This window comes from Cotesia typhae, unplaced genomic scaffold, assembly GCF_013202065.1.
Source record: "Cotesia typhae breed Kobodo isofemale line unplaced genomic scaffold, CoteBio_Ctyphae contig_26, whole genome shotgun sequence".
Lineage (NCBI taxonomy): Eukaryota > Metazoa > Arthropoda > Insecta > Hymenoptera > Braconidae > Cotesia > Cotesia typhae.
The window spans coordinates 1,661,065-1,686,117 of record NW_027423732.1 but is presented as its reverse complement, the minus strand read 5'-3'; the positions used below and the strand labels follow the sequence as shown (position 1 = coordinate 1,686,117).

Sequence of the window (25,053 nt, the reverse complement as noted above, 5' to 3'; positions counted from 1 at the left end):
GTTTTACTTGAGCAATACTAATTATAAGCATTTGATAAATAAATAGATAATAAATAATAATCATAGTAATAACGAATAAATACCACATGAAAATGATAATTTCAAATGGCAAAATACATAATAACCATTAAAACAATACAATTTACATTAGTCATATTTATTCCACCGGTACTAGCTACTCTATCATCATAATTTTGATAATCAACCGATCTCTGCGTTCGTAGATGATTGAGGTTAGAATTTCCATAGCTATTCGCCGTGTAACCTTGATTGTTTTGCTGGGGATTCCCAGGAGCTGCATTGTCGACAAATGGCGGGAATTTTTTGAAATTTGAATTTTGTTTTTCATTGTGGTATCGTTTATTATTACTATTATTACTATTACTATTCAATTTACCATTATCTTTCTTAACAAATGTATCTCCATCAAAACTGTCCTTAATAATAGGCTTAAATCCACCTTCAATAATAATAGAATCAGGATTAAAACCCTTTTTACCACCAAAATTCTCACCATTATCCTGGCGTCTCTTCTCTTCAAAGTTTCTATTAATATTATTGTTGTTGTAAAAATCATAACTATGCTGTTTGTACACTTGATTTGGATTTCTCGGTATCGTTAATTTTATGTTTTGGTTATAGATTCCACCACGTGTATCTGGAAGTAATTGATACGGATTATAAGAGGGTTGCATCATTGGATTCGTAATTTTCATTAATGACTGCTCCTGATGTTTTAGCTCATCCTCCTGATAATTGTTACGTTGCAGCGATAATGGCGATAGAATTAATGATGTTGATGATGATGATGAAGATGGTAGCGGCGATTGCCAGCGCATTGGGATATCATGACCATTGCGATATTGATGAGATTGATGAAGTTGATAATGTTGGTATTGGTTCATAGGGTATTGATGATATGATTGATGGATTTGAGTTTGTTGCGGTTGGTACACTTGCTTATTGTGATGCGATTGGTAATAGTTTGGATAGGGCAAATTTGGCGGGAACATTTTCAACTGCGTTTTTGAAGAAAGCGGCATTGCTACTGGGTAATTGTTGTTAGTAATTATTTCATTGCTTACTGCATTGATAGGATAGCGTTGATTTCCTGGATCATGATGATGAAGCTGGTGATGATGCTTAGAATCTTGATATTGAAACATGGGTTTAGATTCTTGATGAAGGAATTGTGGTTTAGATTCTTGATGAAGGAATTGTGGTTTAGATTCTTGATGAAGGAATTGTGGTTTAGATTCTTGATGAAGGAATTGGGGTTTAGATTCTTGATGAAGGAATTGGGGTTTAGATTCTTGATGAAGGAATTGGGGTTTAGATTCTTGATGAAGGAATTGTGGTTTAGATTCTTGACGATGATACTTAGGTTTAGGTGGATAAGCTTGATGTTCATGATGAACTTCAGGATTACCTTGATATGAAAGAGCTTGGGGTTCAAATTGATGACTTTTAGTTTTATGATTATGATATTGCGGATTAGTTTGATGTTGATAAAGCTGATGCTGGGGTTGAAGTTGATGTTGATAAAGCTGCGGCTTAAAATGATGAGGTTGGAGCTGATGCTGAGGTTTATGCTGATGAGGTTTAGGTTGGGGTTGATAACTAGTTGCTATTACCTTAGTGGGTGTTGGAACGCTTTCATCAACTTGAGAATCAGGTAGCACGTAAGATTGGTGGGTTTGGGATGCTGATCCTTCGGGTTCGTCACAGCTGTCGAGGACGTTGATTTTCCAACCTAGGTAACGATGAGTGAAGCACTGGGAAGAAATATTTGAATGTTATCAAAATTTTTGATTGGAATTTAGAACTTAGTTTTAGGAAAAAAAGAAGTGGTTGCTCACCTGATAATAAACAGTGTTTGGAGTGTCTTTATCGGGAGTCCATCTGATGAAGCCGGGAGTACCCGGTTCGCAGATAAGTGTTAAAGAACGTTGGAATGCACCGAAAGAAACATAACTATCAGCTTCCGGTGCATTGGGGTCATGGACCCAACTGCAATATCGTCCAACACCGGTTGGGACTAAGTTAGAACCTCGAAGTTCAACTCCAGCGAATATCTTGACCTTAGCACGTTCTTCGGGATTCTTGTGCATGTAACCACCTACTGAATCATCGGTTATGTAGAATGGATGGTACTTGGCGGGTATATCGGGGTCATCTCCAGCTTCTATTACAAAGGTGTATTCGCGACCACGGACTACGTTTATTTCGGGTATCAATAAACCGTTTATGTACCAAGAAACTCCCCAACCAACGTGACCTGAAAAATAAATAGTATACAATATTAAATTTGCCCTCAAATAAATTTTAAAAGAGTAAAATTATCAAAAATTTATTAAAAACTTTTAAACTTCCCGCTAAAAAAATTTAAAATTTTCAAAAATCGGGAAGTTATTGTTTTTACCCCGTTTTCCGAAAACCGAGTTTTCATCAGATCGACGTTTTGAGGTCCTAGGAAGCTTTCCTGACTATTTCCGCGATGGTGTCTGTATGTATGTATGAATGTATGTGTGTATGTATGTAAACCTCTCATAACTTTTGAACGGCTTGGCCGATTTGATTGCGGTTGGTGTCATTTGAAAGGGCTTGACCAAACTTAGATTTTGAATACAATTTGGACCGATTCAGAACGGTAGATTTTAAGAAATCTTAAAAAAACTACGAAAAAAAATTTTTTCAAATCAAGTTTTTTTTTGAATAACTTTTAAACGGCTCGATCGATCAATTCCAAAAACTAATCAGCTCTTAACATAAAAAAACTACGTTGATCGTCACCAAGCCGGTCAAAATCGGTTGATTCGTTCGTGAATTATCGTTGACGAAAGAAATCGAATAAAAGTGTTTTTTTCGAATTACACCGAAACTTGCGGTCTTATAAATTTGTGTTTAAAAATATATCATAGAATTTGAAAAACTGCGTCAAATGCTGCCAACCACGTGAAAATCGGTTCATTCATTTAAAAGTGATCGCGGTTTGAAAATTCAAAAAATAGTGTTTTATTAAACTTCTATCAGACTTTTGAGCTCGGAGAGTTCAAAACTACATGAAAATTATATTTTTGAGCTCTTCGAGTTCAAAAACGTAATAAGCGCAATTTTGAGCGCTTAATTACGAAAGTAGTGGGAAGTTGCAGGGATGGCCTTCAGCGTTAACATTTTTCCTAATTTTTTGCAACTACATTGATAAAAAAATTAACTTGATTCAAGAAAAATAATCTTTAGCCGAGAACATCATTTTGAAGAAATTTATAGCCTTGAATCAAGGAGAAATTTACTTCAGCTAAAAAATTATTCTGCTTAGCACAAAAACATGAAATTCTTCAAAATGATTTTCTTAGTTGAAGATTTTTCGTCTTCATTCAAGTTAATTTTTTATCAATGTAATAAAATTGTTAGATTAAAGCCAAAACAACAATAAATTTTAATTTTTTCATGAAACTGTAGAAGCTAATCTTTGGGACAAGAGTTAGAAAAATAAAAAAATAGTGTTTTATTGAATTTCTATCAGGCTTTTGAGCTCGGAGAGCTCAAAACTACATGAAAAGTATATTTTTGAGCTCTTCGTGTTCAAAAGCGTAATAAGCCCAATTTTGAGCGGGAAGTTGCAGGGATGGCCTTCAGGGTCAACCGTTTTCCTAATTTTTTAAAAATTCTATCATAAATTTATTACAAGGATCGTTATGTGGAAAAATGCATTAATTATCTGTAGATTTCTATAAAATAAAATAAACTAAAAATAAAAGTACCTGTTATCGCTGGGTAACCATGTTTACCACCAGTAGGACCTAGCTGCGCATAAAAGTTACCATCTTCTGGTTCATAGCACTGAATGGGTGGAATTTCCCATGCATTGGCAGTTGGTGCGGGTGCTGGAGTAGCTGTATAAGTTCTAGGTCGGGACGTAGGCCGACGAGTAGTTGGCTTTACCGGAATATCTTCTTCAACATTTTGCTTGTGATTGCTATTACCGGTGGTGTTGGTAAAACTGCTGATATCTTCGGTAGGTCTCGGGCTGTTATTATTTCTATGATTATGATCATGATTATGATTACGGTTATGATTATTGTTGGTGTTACTCGCTTGAATATCACTGGTTTGTTTCTTCGGAAGACTAGAAAAGTCCTCTTCATATTGATCGTCATCGGTCTCAGGCATTGGGCAATTCCAGGCGGCAGGTCGTCCAAATTCAATTAATTTGTCGCTCTTGAGATAGTGCGTGTGGAAGCTGACCTCATTTCTTTCATTTAATGGACCAATACCCCAAATAATTGCTTGGGAACGGTTTGTTTTTATCTCGAGATCCAATTCATCGGACGCTTTTAATGGCCTTTGGTATGTTATTATGCTGTAGCCATTTACCATTGCAGCGTTTAGTAAACGTATTGAATTTGTTGAGTCCTTTAAACGGAAAATTAATTGAGTTAGCTTTTTTATTTGATTTTTGTTTATTTATTTTTTTTTTTAGCTAGTTTTTTTCGTTGGCTCTGTTTAATTTGTTCTGCTGGGGATTATTTGCGGATTCTTTTAGGATGTGAATAAATTATTCGAGAAGTAATAGGATGTTGATACTCTCGAAAAAGCCAACGAAATAATCCATGGAAATTTAATGGTTGGAAAAAAATAAACGGTAAATTGTTTGCAATTTTTGTTTTTTTACTACACCGATAGAAGAATTTATTAACTGTATAAATTTATTTATTTAGAAACAATTTTATTATTTATTTTTAGGAAGAAAAGTATTTTTATTAATTGTTAATAAATTGAATTTAATAAGCGATTTATTGACTGTTAATAAATTATATTCTTCAGCAGTTAATAAATATTTATTGATTTTTAATAAATTGTGTTGAAGAAATAATTGAATCTAACTAACTATTTATGAAATGTTAATATTTATTAAATTTAATTTTTTGACGGTTGATAAAACTTGTTAAATATTAAAAAATTCTTCTATCACACTGAAAGAAGAAAAATTTTTTGACACGAAAAAAAAATTTATTTTTAATAATTATAATTGAATTAAAGTTTAACTATTGTTTCACCTATTTTAAAATAAAGGTAAATATTTTTTAATAAAAATCAAATAATGATATTCTTTTTTTAAATTTAAATAAATTTTTGAACTAAAAAATTATTTTCTGGATAATAATTTTTTTCTCATTTTAGTTTACTTCGGAAATTAATATTACTATTTTGAAATTTTTTATAATAAAAATTGTAATTAAAAAAAATTCATTCACCACCCACAAAATTACAAATAAAAAATCTATTTAATTCAAAAAAAGTATTTTAATCGTAAAAACATTCTCAAATATGTTGAAGTGAAAATTTGCCTTTTTAAAAATTTTTTTTTGGTATTTTGAATGAAAAAACTTTTTCTTGAACAAAGAATAAAAATTTCTCAGAAGAAAAAAAAATTATTGTTATTTTTGAAGACTTATTCGAGGATAAAGAATTTTAAAAGTTTCTATATCGATCGAAAATAATAAACTCAGATTGATAACAGTTATCGACTGAAGATATTGATCTCTTAACCAAGAAGACAAGATTTAAGATAAGACATTCTTGAACGTCGGTTGTCTTCAAACTAATTTTTTTAGAAAGATTGTTTCTCTTAAATGAATCGGATTTATTATTATAAATTATATTATGAAAGTATAATAATAATTAAAAGCTTTTTATCCAGAAATTTACTCTTCTCATGACAATACTTATCAATTACGAATTGAACATACCAGTTAAGCTCAATTATACCAATGATCAGTATTAGAATTCTCATCAATATTAATTATAGCCATTAGTAGGGTAAATACGCTCATTAGAATATTGAGCTAAGTACGGGTAATAAAACATTTTTATTTATTTTACGATTTATTTTTTCATTTTTCAAAAATAGAAATTTTAATTAAATTTTTTTTTTTTTTTTTTTAAGAGAATTATTTGTAATTAGAATAAGTATATGAAAATTCTTCGAACAAAAGAAAATTAACAAATGAAATGAAAGCTCGATAATTAATTTTTGATTTAAAAAAAAAACTAGAAAATTTTCTTCTTTTTTTTTTTTTTTAATTAATAAAAAACTTTTTAGTAACAAAGCTTGTAAATTAATACTTTTTTTTTTCTATAAATAAATAAATTTTGAGATTAGTTACACGGTAAGAACAAGATTACACTGGATAACATCCTAGATTATAATGAGTAAAAAAAAATTTCAGATAGTAGATAGTATAATTTAGATTATAATGAGTATAATCCAGATATTATGCAGTATAATCTGGATTACAAGGAATACAATCCAGATATCACCCAGTATAATCCAGATATCACCCAATACAATCCAGACATCATCCAGTATAATCCAGATTACAATGAGTATAATCCAGATATCACCCAGTATAATCTGGATTACAATGAGTATAATCTGGATTACAATGAGAATAATCCAGATTACAATCAGTATAATCCAGATTATAATTGGTATAATCCAGATTATAATGAGTATAATCCAAACATCACGCAGTATAATCTGGATTTTTTTAGCTATCTGAAATTTTTTTCACCGCAGATATCACTGAATATAATCTGGGATGCTATCCAGTGTCATCTTGTTCTTTTCGTGTAAGGCTGAGTTTTTTTTTCGTGAAATTAAAACACTTTTTCGTTGTGTGAAAAAAAAATTGAAATGTTCATTTTCTTCAAATATAGCAACTCTTTTCAATCTATAATCTCGGAAAAAGTAATAAAAAAAGTTTTGTCACAGAGCCCATATTTAATACTGGTATTTTTGCCAAAACAGAGAAACAAAAAGAAGTAAAACTCCCAAAAATAATAGAAATAAATAAAAAAAAAAAAGTAAATACCTGTATACGAGTATCCGGACAACTACCACGTTTACCAGAACATTGTGATTTACCGTCTAGTATATAATCAATCGCGTATCCTTGCAATGTCTCTTTGTCAACCCAGGCGACTACAACATCGCCGCCCACCATCAGACTACGCTCTGGATTAGCTGACAACCCGAATGACATGTAATTATTGTCATCTAAAAAAGTAACAACATTAACATTAATATCTTGATAATTAAATTCATTTTGTAGCATTATAATTTCGTTCATTTGCAGAACGAAGAAGAAATAATGATAATTTAAATTTAAATTGCCATAATTACCTAAACGTGAGACAAGTTGTATAACTATACTTTCACCAGCAACGGCCCATCTTACCTCGAATGTTAAATTATTGTCGAGTACTTCACAATTTAATTTCGACTGAAAAATAAAGTTGGTAAGAAATTAACAAATTTTAAGCAAGTAAAGTTTATATCTGATAATCTTCCAATTAAAGAGAAATTTTTTTATCAATGAATAAATTAAAAAAAATTCTAAGTATATAAAGAAGAAATGTCGTAGACTATCAATTAATGTTTCTTCTTACATTTAACGTTTAAAATTTAATATTTACAATCCAAATGGCTATCTAAAATTGTTATTTGTTTTTTACAGAATTATTCTACTGATTTACCAAAAAAAAAAAAAAAAAATTAAAAGGTAATTATTTACAAAATTTTCATTTTCATTTTTGAACGAAATTTTTTTTTGAAAATTTTGATGCATATTTTTCTTTTAAAATTGCTTAAAAAAATGAACAATTAAAAAAAATATTTGATTATCAAAATTTTAACAAATTTTACAAATTTTTGAAAAAATTTATAAATTTTTCAGAAAATTGTGATATTAAATTTTTTTCTAAATTGTTCGTTTTTTTATGTACTTTTGAAAAAAAAAAAAAAAAAAAAAAAAATGTCAAAAATTTTCTTGATTCAAAAAATTTTTTTCAAATTACCCATTAAAATTCTAAACTGGTAGACGAATATTTCTTTACATACAATTTTTATAAATTTTTTTTCTTAATAAATTGAAAATAAATTTATCAAAGATAAATAAACGGACAGTAAAATATTGTCAAGTTGAGTATATTTTGGCTGTACACTTTATACTAATTTTTCTTAGCGATACGTCATAAAGCTAATTTATTTTTGCAGTGTATCTTTCCGATAAATTGTTAAAATTACGATCGTAAAATTTATTTTAGCGTTGATAAATTTCTTAAAGTAACTATTATGTATTAAAAATTAAATTTTGTTGAAATTGAAGAATAGTTTTCAAGTAACTTTTATAAAATTAAAATCCACGTTTAAATTAAAAAAATAATTTGAAATTTGTAAAATTATTTTTGATAATACTTAATTAATGATTTATATAATTTAATAAAAATTTTAAACGTATTTCTAGTTCATGTACAATTCATTTTCTGTGAAATAATTTCATCATTATTATTAATTACATAATGATGATATTGATACATTTTGTAATTAAATTGGGATTGTGGAAGAGTTTAATTAATAGAAAATTTAATCAATGCATTATTTGAAAAATTAAAAGTATTAATAATAAAATTTATGCATTTTTCAAAAAGTAATCATTTTAAATTTTATCGGCTCTTTGGTAAATTATATTTTATTAAAAATTTAAAATAGGAAAAAAATTTAAGCAAAGGAAAAACGAAACAAAAGTAATTAAGGTTTTTTTTTTAAAGCAAATTAATAATTAATTATTAATTTATAATGCAATTTAAATTACTATTCTTCAATAGAGGATTTAATTAATAATTACAATTTGTAATTAAAAATTGTATTTTGCCGATAATAAGTGCAAATTTTTTAAATTTAATTATTCGCAACTAATTATTAAGCCCAAAAAAATTAAAAAAGTTTTTATAAAAGGGAAAATTGCGCACAATCTGCGATTTTTCATTCGATCAGGATTCATCGTACAGCCAGATTAGCTAATACAGATCCTTGCATTGACAAAACAATTGCCTCTACTAAGTAAACTGCGTTTGCTTATACGAGCGCCATTCGTTGTATGTTTGAGCTTAACAAATGAATCCTGAAATCAAATAACGGAATCGTAATTTTGACTAAATAACGTTGGAGGATATGTTGGCTCGTCATTTTGACAATATTTTTTTCTTCGTTTACGGTTTTAAGCTAGTACGCTCAGTTAAAGATTTACTATTTAAAATTTGATGAAATTTGAGGTATCAGTAAATAACAGCGAGATAATAAACCCAATAAATTTTTGAAAAGCTCAAGAGGACAGTAAAAAATATTGAGCTTTTAAAGTTTTAAAATTAAAAATTGAGTTTTTATTTTATTTTACAAAAAGTGACGTTTAGATTTTACTAAAAATTTAATAATAATAATTTAAAAATTTGGTAATAATTAATAAAAAGAAAAAAAACTTTTAGAAGTTATTTTTTTTTTCTCTAATGCGACTTTGTATGGAAAAATTAACTACGTAAAGTTAATAAAGCTTTGTATGGAATATTTGACACTTGTGGTCTCTGTAATACTATCTTAAGAAGCGACACTAAAATTCTTTTCATCGAATGATATCAGGATCTTTGATACCCCGACAAAATATCCGCGAGACTAAATACACGGAAAGAAAAAGTCGGTAAGGAATATTTCTCCGAAACGGCTTGACCGATTGACTTGAAATTTTCATAGGATCTTCTTAGATGCTTTTGTCAGGTAATGATCGAAGGAATAAAGTTTCTGATAAAAATTTCGATTTTTTAAGTCACTTTAAAGTGTAAATTTTCGTGCAAAAAAAGATTTTTTTTGTTGGGAAGCCGCCATTTTGTCTTCCTCACCACCAGACACCTTTTTGTGGAGGACCTTCAGGAGATCTTCTACAGGAACGACGGAACCCAATATTTTTATTAATAAAATATGAATTCTTAGAATACGTTAAATTCGGTAAATTTTCATATATTTTATGTATATATTCAATAAAAAGCCTCTCCAGAAAAAATTAACAAAAAAACACATTTTTTCGAACTTACAAGTGGATATAACCCCTTAAGCTAAAAATTTCATGAATAAATAGTAAATTTTCTTCTAAAATATTTAAAAATTTACTGTAATTAAAGTATAATCCAGCTTTACAATAGTTGTATCGTAAATTTTCCCAGAAATTTTTTTCCGTGTATTTAAATATTTTGCCGCACACACATCTCTTTTCTATCCAGTGTCGGGATCGAACCTGGTTCTTTGCGTCCAAATCCGACGACTTCTAATTTTTCCAAACTAGTTAAAAAAAACTCATGTTTTTCTACTTACATTTTTATTGTATTCATTTTTATTTGTATAAATTACACGAGATAACATTAAATATAATTTATTTAGTAGTAACAAAAATAAAAATATATTAGTAAATAATAAATCAATTAAGGAGAATAAGAAACATATGAATCAAGACGCTGGTTACCATGAAAATTTCTCAAATGAGCGTAAGAGCCTCTTTGACTATTATTATTGTTGTTTTTGTTGTTATTGTTGTTATTATGGGGGTATTGAAATGCGGCGGAGGGTAAAGCAGATTGAATAGTTGATAAGTCAGAACTTTTCCCAGGGGTGCGATCAATTGATTGGTGGTTGTGTTGGTTGTGAATTATTTGGACGTGAGGATGAAAAGCTGCTCGACGATTATTCGATAGCAGACTAGTAGGAGGACGATAGGTCGTTGGACGTTGAAACTCATTTATCAGCAAAGAAGCAGTGTCAAACGTAGGGTGGTGTTGGTGGTCGGATATGTGGGAAGAAGTAGTAGAATCAGAGTCAGAAGAAACGGAAGCAGAAGAAGAGGCAGAAGAAGAAGAAGAAGATTGCGTCAAATACAGCTCGTGAGGTTGATTATACGGTCCAATCTGACCCTGCACCTGTTCTAAATTCTGCAACAGGACAGAGACAGTTTACCGATAAAACTTTTTTCTCATTTTTTCATCGATATAACATTTTAAATCCAATTGTCAAGGTGATTTTCCAATTAGCTTTTTATACTTCGTTTCACTTTCAAGATACTTTTTATGAGGATGAAGTTTTTTTTTTTTTTTTTTTTAATGCCGGGTGTTTTTATTTGAAAAATGATTAGTTTTTCATCGATACTAATTTTCGAACCATTATCTGAATTATTTCTCTTGAATCAAGGTAATTTTTGTATTAAAGTAGAGTCGTTTGTTTTTTTACAAAGAATCATAGTTACCCGCTTTTATAGTTTCATATGAAATGACATATATAACAATATTCTTCATGGCAGCTAAAATTTAGCTTAATTTACTAAAAAAACATCTGATGTAACTGAATTTAATTAACATAAATTCATTTTTGTTATAAGTATCTCTATTATGTTTCCTCCTCTCGGTCATTAAAGTAAGTGGCTGAAATTCTTTCAGTATTACATATCATCTTTTAGAATTAACTTTTATGTTAATAAATTGAAATGTTTTCAAAAACTAGGTCGCTTCGGTTTAGTAAGACCTGATTTTTTTTAGATACAATGCAAAAAATTTCACTCTTCTTTCGAAATTTTTTGTTTCTTTAATTGAAAAATAAATTAATTTGGTTAATTAGACTTAAAAAAAATTCTATTGCATCAAGTAAGGAAAAAATAATCATAAATTTTAGTGAAGAAATAATTATAAAATTTAGTGAAGATTGTGATCGATCGTAAAAACATGATCTTAATTCAATAATTCACCCGTGTAAAAAAATTTTCCTAAAAGAGTCATAAGCTTAGGATCCTAAACGTGACACAATTTAGGAATTTTTATGACAAATTTATGACACCAAACCGAAATGAAATTTCGATTTTAGAAAAATATTGTTGCAATTACTCAGAGAAAAAATATTGTAAAAAGTACTTTTATGACAATTTTAGGACACTTTTATGACTACTTTAGGATACTTTTATGATTTTTAAGTGTCCTAAAACTGTCATAAAAATATCCTAAAGTAGTCATAAAATTGTCATAGAAGTATCCTAAAATTGTCATGTGTCATAAAATTGTCTTAAAAATATCCTAAAATTTTCATAAAAGTATTTAAAAATTTTCATAAAAGTATTTAAGAATTGTCATAAAAGTATTTTTAAATTGTCCTAAAATTGTCTTAAAATTATCATAAAAGTGTCCTAAAATTTATAATAGTGTCCTAAAATTGTCATAAAAGTATCCTAAAGTAGTCATAAAATTTTCATAGAAGTATCCTAAAATTGTCTTAAAAATGTCCTAAAATTTCCATAAAACTATTTCAAAATTGTCATAAAAGTGTCCTAAAAGTATCCTAAAATTGTCATAAGTGTCATAAAATTGTCATAAAAGTATTTTAAAATTGTCATAAAATTATCATAAAAGTGTCCTAAAATTATCATAAAAGTACTTTTTACAATATTTTTTCTCTGAGTAATTGTGACAATATTTTTCTAAAATCGAAATTTCATTTTGGTTTGGTATCATAAATTTGTCATAAAAATGTCCTAAATTATGTCACGTTTAGGATCCTAAGCTTATGATTCTTTTAGGACAATTTTTTTTACACGGGCAGAACCTAAACGAATTTTCTAAGCCTGCCAGTTTTCATAAAAACATTTCAATTGTTTCATTATTCTTCTAACTTAGTGTGAAGAATAATTCAAAATTTATGAACAATTCAAAATTTTGAACTCATAACTTTATTCTGTTTAATATTTCTTCCGTGATTGATCCATAGAAATTCTAAAACGTTTTTATCAGTAAAAAGTTAAGCGCAGCGTATTAAAATTGTCGTTTAATAAACGTCCTGTATTATTGTTATGTATATATTAAAAATCGATAATAATAAAGGAAGCTGTCGTCGCTTAATATCACGAAGAATTCAAGAATATATAGTTATGTACCTGAGGTGAAATACCAAGCATCTTGAGTGACGGTGGTACATTGAGGTTGGAAGGAATTTGTATATGACCGAAGTCTACGGTAAATGCCTCACACCAAATACCAAAATGGCCCAATTGATGAATAGTAATATCTCCGGGTAGCGTGAGTACTATTGTTTTGCGATCATAAGCACGCAATGGTGATTCTCTGCCATTTTCATCCGGTAATCGAATCCCGTTTGATGATGGATGGGCTCCGGAACCAACCCAAAATTTTGCATCTAGCGCATTTCAATATTATCCATTATAAATTTACTATTCACTCAAAAACAATTTTTTCAGCATTCAATTCAATTAATACATGCATTCATTTTAACTTTTAGAAACATTAGATACTACAGATTTCTTCTTTACCACTTAAATGGCGACCATGTCACGAAACAGCTGATTGCTTCGTATCCTAATATAAAATTGAGATGAAATGTATGTGAAACCAATTTATTTGTGATGTGATTGGTTAAGCAAACTATTCGTAGCGTGATTGGTCAAATATATCAAAGCATGAAAATATATGCAAGTTTATAGTCAGGCGCGTGTTTGCGCGCGCAAATTTAAATTCTAGTCTTAAGTAAAAACCATTCATGCAAGGAATGCGCAGACGTAAGAGCCGTCATAATTTGTACGACTCGTACTAAAAACATTCGGCCTGACAAAAAATAATTGTAGCATACTCATTGCAAAAAATAGTTATTTACTCACCGGGAGCTTCTCCGTCGTATGAAAAAGAAGGTACCAATAATGTTTGAGCATCAACAACAACAACTGGATCGGAACGGACACCATGGACGCCGTTCAATCCAGCCAATTTTTGGGGTTTTGGGAAATCAAAGCCTCGAGGTATTCTTACATCACCGAAGTTGACCTTTAATTGTAAAGTCAGCGAATTAATTCCCTTTAGTTACAACCTTTTCCAAAAAATACTTACTGCTAAGTACAAAGACGCAATAAAACAACAAAATAGAAAAACTTAAATCTAAAAATGACCACATATATGATTTTCCTAACAATATAATTGACGAACAAGTTTTTCACTTATTTTAAGGTAAATTTCTTCTTCGATTTTTCCAGATTCATAAATTTTCTTATATTTTACCGAATGACCTCATATTGCAACTCCCATGCTTGAATAGAACTCACTAAAACTCGAATGTATCCAGACAACCTTGCCATATGCTCATATTGATACTCGCGTTTAATTAAACAATATACGAGTGCATATCCGCTTTAGGCAGGATACCCGCTTTGAGCTACCTTCCCCTACCAAAAGCTTTGAAGAGTTCCCGAAAATAATAAACTTTTTAGGGGTTAAAATTGTTGAAAAAAATAATTTAATGTTTCAATATGTTATTAAGCATTTTACTTTGTTTCTAATTTTATAATTTTATCGGTTCATTTTTCCCCTTTGCATGTCAAAAATTGTAATTAATTGATCAAAATTTGAAATCATTGCGATTAATACTATAATTTTATAAAATTATAATTTTATAAAATTATATAGTTATAAAATTATATGGGGTCAATTGAACCAGCAGTCCCGGGGACGATTGAACCATATGGAGAAGCATGGGACATGCGCGCGCATCTTGACTCTACGTGAAAAAACTCAGGAAAATAACCTAACAATTTGATGAACTGAATTTATAATGAAAATTATTTTTAAATTGATTTTTAATTTATTTAATATAATATCTGTGCATTAAAACGGTGCAACAGTAATATTAGCAAGGAACAATTAATATATTATTTATTAAAAGTTCGGGTTTGAGTTTTAAATATTATTGGTTCAATTGACCCCAAGCAGTGGTTCAATTGCCCCCAAGCGGGGATAAATTAATAACTTTTAAAAATTCACGTTGTTTATTGACTAGTTTATGTATTGATAATGATAGTAGACATAATAAACTACCGTTCCAAGAAAAAAAAATTATTATTTAGTTTTAATTCGAATAGTAAAAAATTACTAAACTTTTTTTGGTTCAATTACCCCCTTCTCCCCTACTTTATGTATACTCTGCGCATGCGCGTTATGACGTCATCAGTCACAAGTCATGCGCAGGCTAGCGAGAGAATTAGCGCGAAAAATTTGAAACAAGAATTACGTCACAATTTACTTGTCTTCTTTTGAAAAAAATTACTTAATATTTCCTCGAACTTATCGATTAATTTATGACCACGCTCGATGTGTTTAACACAAAACGATGATTGAACTCTTTCTACCGGAAGTTATGTAACCATGTCAGCAGTTATAACAATAAAAAGAAATTAACCAGGCGAAATGAAAATGATGATAGTTAACGGCATTGCATATTTCAGTCATTAACTCTGTCCTTGGATTTAGAACCAATAAATAGCTTGTGTATTGTAATTTTCTCCATTCGTTGAGTACTAAATAATATCTTCAGTACATTGAGACTTTTATTTTCTTGCTGAAAGGCATTTAAGTGAATGAAAGTTGGTGTAATATATCACAAATGGCATTGAGACCGAGACTAACTGGCGTTTTATACTCGACGCTCTACTTTGTCATTGAATAACGGAGCAAGAAATATGCGTGAAAGTCACATCATTGTCATACATATGTATGTAATGGAGATGTTGTTAGATACACTGGGTTATATAGAATGAGATAAAGATAATAAATATATTACTCACTGAGTAGGCGTCGCAATATACGGAAAACCATTTGATGTCTTTCAAGGTCTTTCCTTCCGGTAATGTCAGAGTAATTTTCTTCTTTCGATATTGTTTCAATGGTCCGGTATTACCTTTTTCATCGCGGATTCTAAATCCATTTATTATCGGCGCTCGAGAATTTCCGGCATAAAAATAGGCGGCTGTGAAGAAGATATACTTTTATTTATTGAACACAATTTTATTTCTTCCCGAAGAAATAAAAAAAATTAGCCGGAAAAATTTATTGAACAATGGACAAGAAGAATATTCTATCGATCAAATGTCAAATGAATTTTCAAAGCTTTAAAATTTAGAGAATGGAATACTCACCAGGACCTTCACCATCGTAGTTAAAATCCTTGATAAACAATGTCCTGGCATCGACCGCATAAACTTCACCGCTTAGACCATGATTTAACTCCGATAATTTGCCAATTAACTTGCCGTAGTAATCCTCACCATCACAACAATCTATTATATAAAATAGGAATAAAATTTAATTATAAAAATTTTTTAATTCAAGAGTTTATTCTGATTTGTAACTTTCGAAAAAAAATTTTTTTTTCATTTTTTAAAAGTAATTATATCTAAAATTATCGAGATGAAATTTCTACATGATTTTACAATGGTTACGTGGATGTTCGATGAGTAAACAATCAAATTTTTGAAAAGGCTGGAGGGGATGGATCGGCATCGCTGATTGACTTTAGGTAATATTATTTTTTTTTTTTTTTAATTAAAAAAACTTAAAATCCGTTGATCTTCGAACTATGTTTTCCTGGTTAATGTACATGATATCTCCGAAAACACTGACACAATTCTAATAAAATTTAATTTACATATTCTACATAGCAGTAGATATTGCATCAGCGATAACCAATTCAAAATGTTAATTTTTCAATTTTAAACTTCCCGCTAAGAAAATTGAAAATTTTCAAAAGTCGGGAAGTTATTGTTTTTACCCCGTTTTTCGAAAACCGAGTTTTCATCAGATCTTGATGTTTTGCGGTCCTAGGAAGCTTCCCTGACTATTTCCGCGATGGTGTCTGTATGTCTGCATGTATGTATGAGTGTATGTGTGTATGTATGTAAACCTCTCATGACTTTTGAACGGCTTGGCCGATTTGATCGCGGTTGGTGTCATTTGAAAGGGCTTGACAAACTTAGATTTTGAATACAATTTGGACCGATTCCGACCAGTAGATTTTGAGGAATCTTAAAAAAACTACGAAAAAAAATGTTTTAAAATCAAGTTTTTTTTTAATAACTTTTAAACGACTCGATCGATCAATTCCAAAAACTACTCAGCTCTTAACATCAAAAAACCACGTCGATCGCCACCAAGCCGGTCAAAATCGGTTGATTCGTTCGTGAGTTATCGTTGACGAAAGAAATCGAATAAAAGCGTTTTTTTCGAATTACACCGAAACTTCCGGTCTTATCAATTTGTGTTTAAAAATGTATCATAGAATTTGAAAAACTGCGTCGAATCCCGCCAATCGCGTGAAAATCAGTTCATTCATTCAAAAGTTATTGCGGTTTGAAAATTCAAAAAATAGTGTTTTATTAAACTTCTATCAGGCTTTTGAGCTCGAAAAGCTCAAAACTTCATGAAAATTATATTTTTGAGCTCTTCGAGTTCAAAAACGTAATAAGCGCAATTTTGAGCGCTTAATTACGAAAGTAGCGGGATGTTGCAGGGATGGCCTTCGGGGTTAACCGTTTTCCTAATTGTTTTAATTTGTAATTGCAATTATTTTATCTCCAATTTTTGTATTAATACATTTCTTCTCTGAATAACTGAAATCTTACATTTTTCAAGAAGTTCAAAACAAAAAAATAAAAAAAAAAAAAAAACAATTCTTGAACCAATGAAAAATAAAGAAAGTTTATAATTAAAATTTTAACAGAAAATAGTTCAAATATAATAAAAATTTTTATTAGATTGTTCTAAAAATCATTTTTAAAAAATAGATTAGTTTTATAAAATTAAATAGTCTAAATATTAATGGCCGTAGCATGCAATAACTTCTTATGCATTGAAGATAAATAATATTAGTTTTTGTGTTTTAGATGAGCAGTTATCAAGTTATCATATCCATCAGCGATATACCAACTTTTGTAGGAGCTCTGTTCATCCGTTGTTCATTCATATAAAAAATTAAAAAAAAATCGAGCTTTTTTTACGTTATTCAGGAGTGTATTTGTTGAGCTGAATCAATTTTATATTAATATTTACAATAGTTCCTGTGCAAAATACTATTGACTTTTTTGAGCGCCGGAACCAAAATGAATGATCCCTTAAATTAATATTAAATGGATTGTTTCATAAATTTAGAATTACTCTGGTTTAAAAAATTGCCATACTTTCTAACTTTAACATATCTGGAGTCTTGACAAGTCGGCAGAACAATCGCATCAGAATTTAGCGAAATCGTTAACCATTGGTTGGCATTATCAGCAATAATGGGGAACGAATACTCAGATGAAACGATTCTCGGTAGATGCGAATGAACGCTCGAAGCATTACACATACATATAATAGTGAATGCTGTACTATAATAAATTTCAATTGCAAGCCAAACTAAACGAGACTTGGTTGGTCTTGTTAAAGAGAGAATGCGCACATCCATGGATGTCGTTAAAATCGATTCGACGGTTAACGGTACGACTGAGACTTTGGACTACTAGAGACTAAACTACTACAACTACAAATGCCTTGTTGTGTTCTTGCTTGCAATTAATGCAGAAAAAATATATCAGGACAAAAAAAAAAAGGAGAAAAAAAATACATCACGACTCTTCTAGTCTGTGTAAAAGACAGTATGTTATTTAAATTCAATGCTATTTACTACACTTCTTCTAACAAGCTTATATGTCTAATGGAATTTTAAAAAGATCACATGTGTGACGCTCAAACTCTTATTTTGCTTTTATTTGTTATTATTCTTATTAGAGTGACATTCAACGGTCGTATACATGTTTATTTATTAAACAGTCTTTATTGTGCTAAACTATTTTATCAAGACTTTATTTATAAGTGTCGCTGTTTGCTGTAATGGAATTATATACTTTTTAGATTGAGTAGGGGAGAAGGGGGTCAATTGAACCAAAAAAAGTTTAGTAATTTTTTACTATTTGAATTAAAACTAAATAATAATTTTTTTTTTCTTGGAATTGTAGTTTATTATGTTTACTATCATTATCAATACATAAATTAGTCAATAAACAACGTGAATTTTTAAAAATTATTAATTTATCCAAACGCGTCGAATGATTCAATTGACCCCCGCTTGGGGGCAATTGAACCACTGCTTGGGGTCAATTGAACCAATAATATTTAAAACTCAAACCCGAACTTTTAATAAATAATATATTAATTGTTCCTTGCTAATATTACTGTTGCACCGTTTTAATGCACAGATATTATATTAAATAAATTAAAAATCAATTTAAAAATAATTTTCATTATAAATTCAGTTCATCAAATTGTTAGGTTATTTCCCTGAGTTTTCCACGTAGAGTCAAGATGCGCGCGCATGTCCCATGCTTCTCCGTATGGTTCAATCGTCCCCGGGACTGCTGGTTCAATTGACCCCATATAATTTTATAACAATTAATAGTAAATAATAAATAAATAAATTATTATATTACTATAAACAAAGTTGAGGATTATAAAGTATAAGTATATAGAACGACTACAATTCAAACTTTATCAATTAATTCAAAAATTGAAATATTATTAAACAATTTGTCACCGGCCGAAAAAAAAGTTTACATGCCTAAAAATAAAAAAATCTCAATTTTTCAAAATTTATTAATACCAATGATTTAAAATTTTGATCATATCCAAGTTTAACATATTAGAATCTAATTCTAAGAGCATGAAGCGTTTTTTCAATTTTTTCGATTTTTTAATTCGAATGGTTCAATTGACCCCCTTCTCCCCTGCATATATTTTTTCTAATATCTCTCAAGCTCGACATCTGTTATTTGGGAATTTTTCTTAATCCCTTTATTTACAACTTTTTCCAAAAAATACCAAGAAAAACCTTTTAGCTCAAGAATTTTTTTATTTGATTCAAAATGATTAAGCTTTTAAAAATGATATTCTTAGTTCAAGAATTTTTCTCTTAAATCGAAAATTAATTTTTTATAAATGTATAAGAAACTTAGCTTGGACTACGATTTTTTTTTTACGATCTATATAATTAAACGAATAAAAAAAATTTTGTCTCCAGCGTATTCATAAAATGAAATTAGTTTTTTAAAATTATATTTAGTATCATTGGAAAGGTATTGACCTGAATTTATGCCTTTTTATTGTTTGATATGTAACTAATTAATTATGATAAGTTTTCAAAGTAGTTCTAAGTAGATTCGAATTTCGCGATAAACGTCGTTCGTTTATTTATTTATTTTATTTTGTGCATGTGAAAGCAGTTATATTTAAAAAATTAATTTATTCAATTAAGAGACTAAAAAAAATTTTGTAACAGGTATATATCGTAGATTGGTTTACGATATTGGAAAATTAAAAAATTTTTTTTTCAGAATGAATTTCAAATAATAATTCCGTGTAAAAAAAAATTGTCCCAAAAATGTTCCAAGCTTGGATATCCAACCGTGACACAATTTGGGACATTTTTGAGACATCTTAGAAATAAACAGAAATTTTAAAATAGTGCATTTAAGTAATTTGTCGTCAATTTTTGAAAATTTTCGGAATAATTCTTCAATTTTACTACAATTTTAAACGTTTATTAAATGATTTAAGAAAAAAAAATTTATTTTTGCACAGCTGCAGATTTGTCTAGAAATTGATGGATAAAACATTTATTGACCATCTTTGGGACAGTTTAAGTACAATTTTGGGACAATTTTAGAACATTATATAAAAACGTTAAAAATTGTCCTAAAAATATTCAAAAGATGTCCTAAAAATATTTAAAAAATGTCCTAAATTTGTTCCAAAAAAATCTTAAAAATGTCCTAAAATTGTCCTAAAAATTTTCATCCATTAATCTTACGATAAATCTATAACCGTGCAAAAATAAATTGTCTTTCTTAAAATCATTTGAAAAACGTTTAAAATAGTCTTAAAAATATTTTTAAAAAGTTCTAAAAATATTTTTGAAATATCCCAAATCTTGGGACATTTTTGGGACAATTTTTTTTACACGGGATTAATTAATAGCAATTAATCCAGGCTGATTTCCCGTATAGATTTTTTTTAAAGGGAAATAAATAAAAAAAATTGTGTTAACAGTTAAATAAATTAACACATCTGTTAAATACTCAGAACCTACTCTGCATTCTGTGGCGAGCTTAAAAAAAGTTTCCCGATGAAAAGTAACGCAAGGTCTTGTACGAAAGGCATGTAAACACAATTTTACGAGCATAAGTAAGTAATATCTGTTATTCAGACCTCCTGAAAGTCCTGGTCTGATGATCATCATCCTTGGAACTTATTTTTTACTTTCTTGCAATAAAAAAAAATTAACAACGTGCAAAGTAGTATAAAAGGGCGTGCTTACATATTCAGCAGTAATATAAAATAAAAAAAAATAAGAGGAAAAATTTCACATGAGTTACGGAGACACTTAAAAACGATGAAAGTCGTTTACGTATACATGTATACATGCATATATAAATGAAGAGTCAGCAAAACGTTTCAGCAAGTTAGCTCGCGTACAAAACGTGAGTTCAAATGAGAATAAACGTGAGTTATAAATCGTGAATATCGTAAATTAAAATCTTGGAATAGAAACAAAAATAATTAAATGTATTATTTTATTAAATTTTTTTTTAATGACTTAATGAGGATAATAATTAATGATGTATTTAATTTTATAAAACTAATCTATTTTTTAAAAATGTTTTTTTAGGACAATCTAATAAAAATTTTTATTATATTTGATCTATTTTCTTTTAAAATTTTAATTATAAACTTTCTTTATTTTTTATTGTTTCAAGAATTGTTTTTTTTTTTTTATTTTTTTGCTTTGAACTTTTTGAAGAATGTAAGATTTCAGTTGTTCAGAGAAGAAATGAATTAATACAAAAATTGGAGATAAAATAATTACAATTACAAGTTAAAAATTAGGAAAACGGTTGACCCTGAAGGCCATCCCTGCAACTTCCCGCTACTTTCGCAATTAAGCGCTCAAAATTGCGCTTATTACGTTTTTGAACTCAAAGAGCTCAAAAATATAATTTTCATGTAGTTTTGAGTTCTCCGAGCTCAAAAGTCTGATAGAAGTTTAATAAAACACTATTTTTTGAATTTTCAAACCGCAATAACTTTTAAATGAATGAACCGATTTTCACGCGGTTCGCGGCATTCGACGCAGTTTTTCAAATTCTATGATACATTTTTAAACACAAATTGATAAGACCGGAAGTTTCGGTGTAATTCCAAAAAAACGCTTTTATTCGATTTCTTTCGTCAACGATAACTCACGAACGAATCAACCGATATTGACCGGCTTGGAGGCGATCGACGTGGTTTATCGATGTTAAGAGCTGATTAGTTTTTGGAATTGATCGATCGAGTCGTTTAAAAGTTATTAAAAAAAAACTTGATTTGAAAAAATTTTTTTTCGTAGTTTTTTTAAGATTCCTCAAAATCTACCGGTCGGAATCGGTCCAAATTGTATTCAAAATCTAAGTTTGGTCAAGCCCTTTCAAATGATACCAACCGCGATCAAATCGGCCAAGCCGTTCCCCTTGATTTTCGGAAAACGGGGTAAAAACAGTAACTTCCCGATTTTTTTTAATTTTAAATTTTTTTAGCGGGAAATTTAAATTTTAAAATTAAAAAAATTTTCTTAAAAATAAAAAATTAGGTCATAATTTTTTTTTTTATTTCAAATACAAAGTCAATATAAAATAAATTTTCATCCAGAGTTTTAATTCAATAGATAAATTTTTATAATAATTATGATCACAATTGTTAGCTAATTACTATAAATAAGTCACATTAAAGAATGAAAAAAAAGTAATCAAGAAATCATAAATAACACTAGAAAAAGAAGTCATCAAGAGGCAATAATAGAGAGATAATGAATAAAAATAAGAGTCAAGGTATCAAAACAGGTAGATGTACTTTATATGAACGTAAATATACACATATATATATAGTGATCGTCTGACATTTACAGGAGGAGAAAGCAAGACAAATGTCTGGATTGGTAAATAAACGTATGTCGTAACAAAAATATATATATATATATATAGACATATATGCTTCTTTATGTTATAAATGTATGCGCATTACTTTCATCTATTTTATCTTTTATTCAATCATATTTGTCCCCCCTTCTCTTCCTGCTCTGAAAGGACTGATTTTATTTATGACTAAAAATTTCGAATTTAGGATAATTTAGAGACTTATCTTTCGTAAATTATAATTTATGATAATTTCTTAGCGACAGAATTCAAAACAGAAAAAAATTTTTTTATTTAATTTGCGGAGAAAAAAGTTGGAATTTAAATTAGATCGCATGCTAATCCGGAGAAATTATTCTGTGTTAAGTCATTTATAATTTATCTAATAAACAGAGCAAGAAAAATTTCTAATTTGTAATTTATTGTTTAATTGTTAGTATTAGTGTTAATATTGCAATTATAGTTAATAATTGAAGGGTAAAGTGAATTTGGGAAAATTTTCATTTTTTTTTTATAGAATTTCTATTTTTTTTCATGTAATTAAATTTCTGATAAATTTAATAAAAGAAATATTAAGACTTTTATGTCTATGTATTTTCAAACGATAAAATTGAATTTTTCAATCAAAAATTTTGTTTTCTTGAAGGAATTTTATTTTTTTGTTTCAAGGAGTAGTTTCTTCATTTAAAGCGTTAATTATTAAGAAAAAATGAATTTCTATTTAAACAAAAAAAATTTTTGAATTGATGAAGAAAGTAAAAGAATTTTTTTTGTTGAAAATCAGAAATTTTCTATAAAAAAACTGATTCTTTTCAAGAAAACAATTATTCTGAAGAATATTTAGTTGTCTTAAAAAATTCTCTCGATTTTTAAAGTCGCTAAATATTATCACTTTATTCAGAATTTTTTAATCTTCATTCAATAGAATCAAATTTACAAGAATTAACAAGTTTTGAAAACTAAAAATTAATTTCTTCTTGTTTCAAAAAATTCATAACTACCCTGAAAAAAAAATTGACTTGAATCAAGAGTAAAATTCTTGAACTAAGAAAATAATTTTGAAGCTCATTGTCTTGAATTAAGACAAAAAATTCTTAAGTCAAATGAAATGTACTTAAACCAAATTTCTTAGTTTAAGAATTTTTTAACTCAATCCAAGAAGATGAAATTCTTCAAAATTATTTACTTGATTTAAGTAAATTTTTTTTTCTGTGTATAATTTACAATATAAGTAATCATTTCTTCGTAGAAAGTAGCAGAAAAATTTGTAAAAAAAAAAAAAAAACGAAAATTTTAGAACTAGAATGAAATTTTTGGGATTTTTTTTCACAAATTTCATACACAAAAAATTTTATTTGAGTGAAGTAAATTTTCATGTAGACTTAAATTAGTGAAAGAACAAAATTTATTTGAATGAAAAATTTTTTTGCTCAAAAAAATATAATTTATTTTTTTTTTTTAATTTTCTTGATGAAAAAAATTTTTTTTCCTAAAATCACTCGTTTTTCCAAAAATAAAGAATTTCTGTTTAACAATCCAACTTTTCCTTCCAAATGATTAAAAAAAAAAAAAAAAAAAAAAAAAACTTTAAAAAGTTTAAAACCCATTTAATTTTGTAAAAAAAAAAAAAAAATCAATTATCGGATTCACACAAAAAAAAACTAAAATCTGTGATAATTAAAAGAAGAAAAAATGAAAAAAAACTTACGTGCAATTAATAAAACTAAAAACACAAAAGATTTGAAGGAAGATAAATAGTAAGGTGTCTTCATGATGTCTTGATGTAAACTGCGTTGTTGAAAGTGTTCTCGAGATCTCTGAGTAAATATTTTTTTTCTCTCTTCTTCTCTTTCCTTTTTTTTTTTTTTTTTTTTTTATTCAGGTACTTTTTGCCGATGGTTGATCCCACTCTCGAGTCAACTCTTTAGAACTGTATACCAACAAACATCACCAGGAGCACATCACATCATCATTACAAAGTAAGAGTAAAAGACCAAGAGTAGACAACACAAACAACACACACAGCCTGCACCGGCAGTCAGGTATATAATAGCATACCATACCAGTTACACCGACTAGTTACATTACAAGATACTCAACAGCTTCTGACAATGCATTACCTCTCTCTTTTCCCGTATAAAAGTTTAATTAAACACCCATACGCCCGCACGAGCACGCAAGAGATCTATAAACACTCGTGGTGTAGATTTTAGTTTTTTTTTTCTTCTTGATAAAAACTTTTTATTGATCATCATCACGATCATGATTATTATCATTATTATCATTATTATTACATATATGGTAATTATAAAAATATATCACGAAAAGAGGTAGACGCTCAAGATGTAGCTACTCTCTACTCTCAAGATCT

At 28.6% G+C, this 25,053-nt stretch overlaps 1 protein-coding gene across 2 annotated transcripts; it reads right to left on the bottom strand.

Annotated features, from left to right (window-relative positions):
• Window positions 1-491: 491 nt before the first annotated feature.
• Window positions 492-24,679, bottom strand: Skeletor (DM13 and DOMON_DOH domain-containing protein skeletor). Of its 2 annotated transcripts, XM_074239542.1 has the most exons (11): window positions 24,391-24,679; window positions 15,843-15,983; window positions 15,492-15,673; window positions 13,539-13,701; window positions 12,801-13,060; window positions 7,190-7,289; window positions 6,879-7,063; window positions 3,765-4,416; window positions 1,860-2,278; window positions 1,635-1,775; window positions 492-658 (listed from the first exon to the last, which is right to left on the bottom strand). In XM_074239542.1, the coding sequence occupies exons 1-11, from the start codon at window positions 24,452-24,454 to the stop codon at window positions 626-628; spliced, it is 2,340 nt and encodes a 779-aa protein (XP_074095643.1). In that variant the 5' UTR covers window positions 24,455-24,679; the 3' UTR covers window positions 492-625. The 2 variants fall into 2 exon arrangements, with proteins under 2 accessions (XP_074095643.1, XP_074095644.1); XM_074239543.1 differs by lacking the exons at window positions 492-658; window positions 1,635-1,775; window positions 1,860-2,278; ... (1 more) ...; window positions 6,879-7,063; window positions 7,190-7,289 and adding an exon at window positions 10,204-10,818 and having other exon boundaries at window positions 24,391-24,677.
• Between the last annotated feature and the right edge of the window lie 374 nt (window positions 24,680-25,053).